Source organism: Gigantopelta aegis, chromosome 5 (genome assembly GCF_016097555.1).
Source record: "Gigantopelta aegis isolate Gae_Host chromosome 5, Gae_host_genome, whole genome shotgun sequence".
NCBI classification, from domain to species: Eukaryota; Metazoa; Mollusca; class Gastropoda; order Neomphalida; family Peltospiridae; genus Gigantopelta; species Gigantopelta aegis.
Genome location: NC_054703.1, coordinates 18,656,578 through 18,665,452, shown reverse-complemented (window position 1 = coordinate 18,665,452; position 8,875 = coordinate 18,656,578). Strand labels below are relative to the sequence as shown.

At 41.5% G+C, this 8,875-nt stretch overlaps 1 protein-coding gene across 1 annotated transcript; it reads right to left on the bottom strand.

Moving 5' to 3' along the window:
* Positions 1-5,055: 5,055 nt before the first annotated feature.
* Positions 5,056-6,114, bottom strand: LOC121372986. The gene is made up of 3 exons (XM_041499424.1): positions 6,039-6,114; positions 5,438-5,590; positions 5,056-5,189 (listed from the first exon to the last, which is right to left on the bottom strand). The coding sequence occupies exons 1-3, from the start codon at positions 6,112-6,114 to the stop codon at positions 5,056-5,058; spliced, it is 363 nt and encodes a 120-aa protein (XP_041355358.1).
* Between the last annotated feature and the right edge of the window lie 2,761 nt (positions 6,115-8,875).

The window sequence follows — 8,875 nt, the reverse complement described above, 5'->3', positions numbered from 1 at the left end:
ATAACTAAATAGTTTTCTATTTGATTGTAATATTATATGAATATGATAATATGACTATTTCCACATTTGAACAATGAAATATTATATTTACTTGATCTAGTCATTGCCTTTAATTCTCAGTGTGAGTGTTATAGCAGTGATACTTTTTGCATGAACAAGAGTTGTAATAGTTATACATACATTGATCCATTGTTTTCACCAGTGTCTAGTGAAATTCTGAGTGTACTATTAGTTGAACAGTGAAAAGTCTGGTATACCAAACTTAAGATACAAATTAGTTCATACGGTCCATAGGTGATGGTTCTGGGTGATGTAATGGCACTAATTTGAATAATCAATTTTGGGGAATTCTGTCCAAGCTGCAAGCCACACGATATACTATCGATTCCGTGCCAAAACACATGATATAAAAAAAGGGATTTCTCCAAAACCACAGCACGAGTAAAGAATGTGAGTATATGATTATACTAAATACAATCAAAATCCACGACTAGGTCAAAACGAAAAGTGTGTCCCTAAATCTAAACTAAGTTATTGATGTGATCAAAATTCAACTGAAGGTTCATTATTCTGATTAGTCACCAGACAGAAAGAACATTATCGATCAAAACAGAACTTGAGTTCCAGTCTGGTTCTAATTCATTGCCTGCCTAAACAATTTTCACCTTCCTTAATCTTCATCCTCAGATAGGACTGCCTCATTATCAAATGATACTGTCATGTCTTCCTCTTCGATGCTCTCATCATCATCGGTCTCGTTTTCATCTGGAATGAGGGTTTCTGGAAGTTGTGTTCCTTCATGCCATATCAGTTGAATAAGATCCGTTGTCAAAACCCCAACCATTTGATGCAGTTGGATGTTGTTGGATATCAGTGAGATCGGCATTCACCCACATTTGTGCAACAAATGATGCATGTTTCATATGCATGTTTAGCTCTGCCTCACATTGTGGAATGGCACTTGTATTTATGCCCTTCAGCTTCTCCAACGGATTCTTTGTCGTTGACTTTGGTTCATAACCCTTTTCAAATATCTTGTATCGAAAGGCATTGAGTGTTGTCTTGCTTGTATCCTTTGCTCCATAGATGCTAGAGGTAAATGTTTGCAGGGTATTTTGTGTGTTATGACTGAGTTCTGCTTCAATCGCCATATCTTCAAATGCTTTTTGTACCTCTGTATTCTTTTCCAGCTTAGCAATGGTCTCAACTTTACCTTGCGAACAAATTATCCAGTGTAGTCACTACTGCTGAGTGCATGGAATCATGGTAGTGCTGCACATATCTGAGGGTCAAGTATCTGCTAAATAGCGGTTATATTGATATATCTGCGGTTATTTTTGGCAGCTGTACCAACATCCATCCAGAGTGGCGACTCAAACTTTCTGCAGTGATACAACATGATTACTGCTATGTCAGTGTCTGACACACGGATAACTATGTCTCCTTTTAACCCAGTCTTGTGAGTGTCATCAACTGCTTTTGCATGAAGGCATATTTTGGTATCCGCCTCCTCGTGGTTATTTCTAAGGTCATCGACCACATCGCACTTGAGAACTCCATCTACAACTTTGAAATGATAGCATTGCCCGGCTAATATCAAGGTAGACCTGACGGCTTCCAATTACCTGTGCATATTGCTGGTCCTGCCACTCTCTTGCCAGGAACTGTGGCAGTTTGTTTTTTATGTCTTCAAAGCCTTCTGAATAAAATTAGCTAGGGTGACTCTCTCCATTTCAAACGAACGGATTACAACAGAACGAAAATCCACCTTGTTTGGGCACGTACAGTTTCAAAATCTCCACATGCTTCTAAATGGTTTAACCAGAGCCCTACAACTGTTATATTTACTGTGGGAAAGTGCATATAAAAGACCCTTTTGCGGCTAATAGTAAAATGCGACAGGTTTTCTCTCATGACTTTCATCATTACCAAGTCCCCACCTGGAGGGACTGATCGCTAGTTATGGATCGCTGTTGGAGTACCGCGTCGCGTACACCGGGTCACTAGGGAACTAGGAAGAGGAAACGTGCGCCAGGGGCGGCTTATGCGGGGACAAAGCTGGCGGCTCAACCGCCAGTGGCGGTCCCGTCTGCGTCGCCGCCCCCACCACGACCAAACCGGACGGATCGACGGGAGGCGACTCGCCAACCAGCCGGACCGACTGTTCAGATGCGGGAAGTGGAGCAGCCAACCAGTGCACCGCGACCAGCGTCACCTGTTCCCGCTCGTCGTTCGTCTGCGTCGAGACCCCCACCCACGGGGGACTCCGTGACGGCGACTCTGGATGTTGGGGCTGTCAAGAGGAAGATCGTGACCCCCCCCCCCCCCCCCCCCGGGGGGGACGAACCAGCCAAGACGCGGCCTTCTATTTCCTCTTCGGGTGACTGGAGAGTGGCAGCGCGGAAGATCAAAGGCCAGTACTCTTAAGTACTTGGTGGGAGACGTCACGGACCCCGACAGATTGCCAGGCGGGGTCTACGAAGAAAACTTCAAGACGTTTCCCGATGGCCACCAGGTCGCCATCCACATGGTCAAACTACGGCGAGTGGAAGCTATAGTAGTGACGTCGCGCCGGGATGATCTTTACCGACAGGGATTCCTCAGGCATGACATGGATAACAACACCATCCACAGAATCATGGAGATCGTCACCGGCGCCCAGTACCCACAGATGGTCCACTGCGTTAGCACCCACAGCTACAGGAGACTGGTGCCTCACTTTGAGGAGAGGAACATCATCACCTCCCCGTAGATGCTATGCACCCAAACGGCCTTAACGAGGCCACTCGCGTGGACATATCGATCGAACTTTAAACTTTTAGATCTGCGTTCAAAATTTTATGTCGAAATTACTTTTTTTTTTTTTATATTATTAAATAGTCCGATCCTCTCTTCTTTCTCTTATTTAATTTTGGACTGTCCTTCTAAAATGCTCCAAATTATATAAATATTCGACCGAGCAGTCAATTCTTTTTACTTTTGGCTTGTAACCTTTTTTTTTTATTTTAAATTTTATCTATTAACTTCTTTACTAATTGCTATTTTCAAAATTCTGCCCAGTTTATCGGAGGTCGGACTCGGGGTGGGCGTGTTCGAAACCCTAGTGGTATATGGGCACGTTAAACTAGTTATCATCATCATCATCACTAAGAAGCGACTGGCTCTTGTTCCGGATATATACGTAACCAAAATAACATTTCTTTGTTTTGTAGATGAAGAGTTGCAACACCTAAAAGATTGATTAAACATTTACACACTGACCATAACACATGAATAGATACTCGTACACGGAGTTCATTCAAATTTAAAGGGATTGTTGCTTCACTATTTGTCAGCTCGACACGATTTGTCACGTACACTCAACACACGATTTGTCACACGATACACGATATGTCACTCTTTGGCCAATATAATTTTTTTTTTTTTTTTTGGGGGGGGAGGGGGAGCACCTTTCTCTCCCGTTGCCTCTATATTTTTTAGTTTGTTTTAAAGGCGCTAACATTACTTACAATTTTCATATCCATTATATTTTTGGATGTCGTAATGTGATCAATAGCTCAACCATTAGACTTGATGATCACTGCCCTGCAGTCATGTTATAAGTTAGTGCGTATGTGAATGAAGTTTTTTTGTTTACACCACTATTTTGACCACATTGATTTATCTATCAGCTAATGATGTCAAACATGTGGTAATTATGTCTGGAAGGAAGCACATATTTTATTTAACGACGCAATCAACACATTTTTATTTACGGTTATACGGCGTCAGACATATGGTTAAGGACCACACAGATATTGATAGCGAAAAAGCGCTGTCGCCACTTCATGGGCTACTCTGTTCGATTAGCAGCAAGGGATATTTTATATGCACAATCCCACAGACAGGATAGTATATACCACGACCTTTGTTTCACCAGTTGTGGAGCAGTGGCTGGAACGAAAAATAGCCCAATGGGTCCACCGACAGGGATCGATCCTTGGCCGATCGCACATCAAGCGAACGCTTTACCACTGGGCTACGTCCCGCCCCTAATTATATCTGATCACCACCACTACCATCACCACCACCGCTACTACTACTACTACTACTACTACTACTACTAATAATAATAATAATAATAATAATAATAATACCATAACCACCACCACGACTATCACCTCCATGATCACCACTACAATCACCATCACCATCACCACTACAATCACCTTAATCATTACACATTAACACTACAGTTACCATTACCACTACAATCACCATCACCACTAGAAACACCTTCACCACTACAATCACCTTCATCACTACAATAACTATCACCACTACCATTACGACAATCGTCCATCACCACTGCAATCACCATCACCATTACACACCAACACTACTACAATCACCATAATCACTACAATCATCATAACATTCACGATCACCGCTACAGTCACCACAACCTCCACCAGTACAATCACGACCATCACTACAATCACCATCACCAATACAATCACGACCACCACTATAATCACCATCACCACTACACTGACCATCACCACTACAGTCACCATCACAACTACAATCACCATCACAACCATATTCACCACTACAATCACCATCACCACTACAATCACCATCACAACCACACTCACCACTATAATCACCATCACCACTACACTGACCATCACCACTACAGTCACCATCACAACTACAATCACCATCACAACCATATTCACCACTACAATCACCATCACCACTACAATCACCATCACAACCACACTCACCACTATAATCACCATCACCACTACACTGACCATCACCACTACAGTCACCATCACAACTACAATCACCATCACAACCACACTCACCACTACAATCACCATCACCGCTACAGATCACCATCACAACCACACTCACCACTACAATCACCATCACCACTACAATCACCATCACCGCTACAGATCACCATCACAACCACACTCACCACTACAATCACCATCACCACTACAATCACCATCACAACCACACTCACCACTACAATCACCACCAGCACTACAATCACCATCACCGCTACAGATCACCATCACCGCTACAGATCACCATCACAACCACACTCACCACTACAATCACCACCAGCACTACAATCACCATCACAACCACACTCACCACTACAATCACCACCAGCACTACAATCACCATCACCGCTACAGATCACCATCACAACCACACTCACCACTACAATCACCATCACCACTACAACCACCATCACCACTACAATCACCATCACCACTACAATCACCATCACCGCTACAAATCACCATCACAACCACACTCACCACTACAATCACCATCACCACTACAATCACCATCACCGCTACAGATCACCATCACAACCACACTCACCACTACAATCAATATCACCGCTACAGATCACCATCACAACCACACTCACCACTACAATCACCATCACCACTACAATCACCATCACCGCTACAGATCACCATCACAACCACACTCACCACTACAATCACCATCACCACTACAATCACCATCACAACCACACTCACCACTACAATCACCACCAGCACTACAGTCACCATCACCGCTACAGATCACAATCACCATCACAAATACTATCACAGTCACTATTACCACCACCATGATCACAACCACTATCGTGACTACCACCATCACCACCACTAACATCACATCCATCACCACCACCACCAACTACCAATACCATTACTATCATTAATACTACTGCCACCACCATCGTGTTCAACCACTAACACCAACATCAGTACAACCACTACCACCACTACTATTAGCAACAGCATGATTTGGGTTTTTTTCCTTTTCGGTTGACCCAGTTTCACGCTCTAGAACAAGTGTAACAAGTGTAGCAAATAGCAAAATTATCTCACAAAGCCAATATCCGCTTATTAAATAAACACTAATTTCGTTTCCTTACAAAGTGTGACTTCTACAGGAGAAATAAATGAGTGTTTTGTGATACCGTTCGCTAAGACCGAACCATATGTCTACCAGTCTACCAGCGATCATTTCCGGCCGGATGTCCCCGAAACTCTTGTAACCCAATAAAATGGTCAGCAATGGTGTGAAAGTCATATTAACATGTCGCCATCCCAATAGACTACATGCCAGTAATCAAGTTAAGCCTTCTTCCGTTTTGTAATTGATTTTTCAAGTTTTAAACAAGTGAAAACGGGCTTATTTTCAAAACGTACTTGTCCTGGTTGAGAAATGAGCATGCTGGACTGGTCTTAACAATATGTGTGCAAGGCAATGTATAGGCGTAGGGGAGCGAGCTTGTTTCCTACCCATGGCAAAGGCTTACGGTTTTCAGAGCAAAAACACGGTTTTTCTTCAGAATAGAATGGCCTACATATTGTATTCACTTCGACTTGGTGGTTTCGCTGTGGTGAGTTAATGGTCCGCTACTGTGTGTGTGATTAGTTTATCCGATTTTATAACAAAAGCATTACGTTAATCGTTTCATGTCTGGGTTTCTGCCAAAGTAGCCATTGACAATAAAATCTACATATGAATTTTGGCTAAATCTTTTTTACATTCTACACGCAGGTTAATGAGTAACCGACCAAACCCTAACATAGACGTATCATATTGGAGAAAGAAAATGTATGTAATACAACCTGTCTGTTAAGGTTCTGTTTTGGTGAAAGGATTCTGGCGCATGTAGTGGAACACTGTAACAGTGACAGGCCTCCTATAGACGGAGGTGGAACAATACATCGTGATCCAAGTTTAGCTATCTGTAGGGAATACGTTTTGAGCATAGATACTATACTGAATATACTGTTATGCATTGTAGAAATGCTGTATTGTTCTGGTGCATATTACCGTTAATATTCTCGGAAGAAAATATATTAGGATTTTTAGCGTAGTAATTGCCATTATTGAGCAGTTTCCCACCAGCAGAGCCTTCGTGACGTCTAACATTGCATGTCTAACATCACTGTCTGTATAGTAATTGATTCTCGTCCCACTGTTTATAGTAGCTTTAGTATCGTGAGGTATAACATTACATGTCTAACATCACTGTTTGTATAGTAATTGATTCTCGTCCCAGTGTTTATAGTAGCTCTAGTATCGTGAGGTCTAACATTACATGTCTAATATCACTGTATGTATATTAATTGATTCTCGTCCCACTGTGTATAGTAGCTCTAGTATCGTGAGGTATAACATTACATGTCTAACATCACTGTTTGTATAGTAATTGATTCTTGTCTCAATGTTTATAGTAGCCCTAGTATCGTGAGGTCTAACATTACATGTCTAACATCACTGTCTGTATATTAATTGATTCTCGTCCCAGTGTTTATAGTAGCTCTAGTATCGTGAGGTCTAACATTACATGTCTAATATCACTGTATGTATATTAATTGATTCTTGTCCCACTGTGTATAGTAGCTCTAGTATCGTGAGGTATAACATTACATGTCTAACATCACTGTTTGTATAGTAATTGATTCTTGTCTCAATGTTTATAGTAGCCCTAGTATCGTGAGGTCTAACATTACATGTCTAACATCACTGTCTGTATATTAATTGATTCTTGTCCCAATGTTTATAGTAGCTCTAGTATCGTGAGGTCTAACAGTACATGTCTAACATCACTGTCTGTATATTAACTGATTCTCGTCCCAGTGTTTATAGTAGCTCTAGTATCGTGAGGTCTAACATTGCATGTCTAAGATCACTGTCTGTATATTAACTGATTCTCGTCCCAGTGTTTATAGTAGCTCTAGTATCGCGAGGTCTAACATTGCATGTCTAACATCACTGTCTGTATATTAACTGATTCTTGTCCCAATGTTTATAGTAGCTCTAGTATCGCGAGGTCTAACATTGCATGTCTAACATCACTGTCTGTATATTAACTGATTCTTGTCCCAATGTTTATAGTAGCTCTAGTATCGTGAGGTCTAACATTGCATGTCTAACATCACTGTCTGTATGGTAATTGATTCTCGTCCCAATGTTTATAGTAGCTCTAGTATCGTGAGGTCTAACATTACATGTCTAACATCACTGTCTGTATATTAATTGATTCTCGTCCCAGTGTTTATAGTAGCTTTAGTATCGTGAGGTCTAACATTACATGTCTAATATCACTGTATGTATATTAATTGATTCTCGTCCCACTGTTTATAGTAGCTCTAGTATCGTGAGGTCTAACATTGCATGTCTAACATCACTGTCTGTATATTAACTGATTCTTGTCCCAATGTTTATAGTAGCTCTTGTAAATTAAACTAGATTGTACCCCTTATCATTTGCCATATATGATTACCAATAACGAACACGGCACAAGTTAGTTTTGTTTAACGACAACACTGTAGCATATTGATCCACTGACTGTTGGATGACAAACATTTGGTAATTCTGATACAATATGATCTTAGGGGAACCTGTTTCATTTTCCATTAGCAGGAAGGGTCTTTTTAAATGCACTTTCACATAAGACAGAACACCACTTACCACAATATATGATATACCAGTTGTAGGGCACTGGTTGGGACGGAGGATAGGATGGTGGAATGGATTCACTGTTGAAAATTGATCTACTTTTCATCGGCTATACAGACACTGATACTGCAAAAAAAAAGTATATTTATTACGTACTTTCAGTCAGTAAAGAGCCGTGTTACTGTTACCGACGAAAACAGTAAAAATACCGGAATACTCTCGATAGTCTCTTCAAACGGTTTACTTTAGAACTGGGTTATCTCCGACACCGACACCCACTGTCTGCGGCTCGTCTGCCGATTGATTGATGCTGTTTACGTCGGAGTTCTTTACACTCCCAATCAATGCGATCCCAGCACGACCAGCATATGGCTGA

Bases quoted from the DNA above. Each gene is read 5' to 3' on its own strand.
- LOC121372986 (XM_041499424.1), bottom strand. From the start codon at position 6,114: ATGACTTTCACACCATTGCTGACCATTTTATTGGGTTACAAGAGTTTC. The intron at 5,591-6,038 runs GTAGACTGGTAG...TGTGATCTGTAG, and splicing joins CCGGCCGGAAATGATCGCTG to CGGTGATGGTGACTGTAGTG. The intron at 5,190-5,437 runs GTGAGTGTGGTT...GGTGATCTGTAG, and splicing joins TGGTGATGGTGATTGTAGTG to CGGTGATGGTGATTGTAGTG.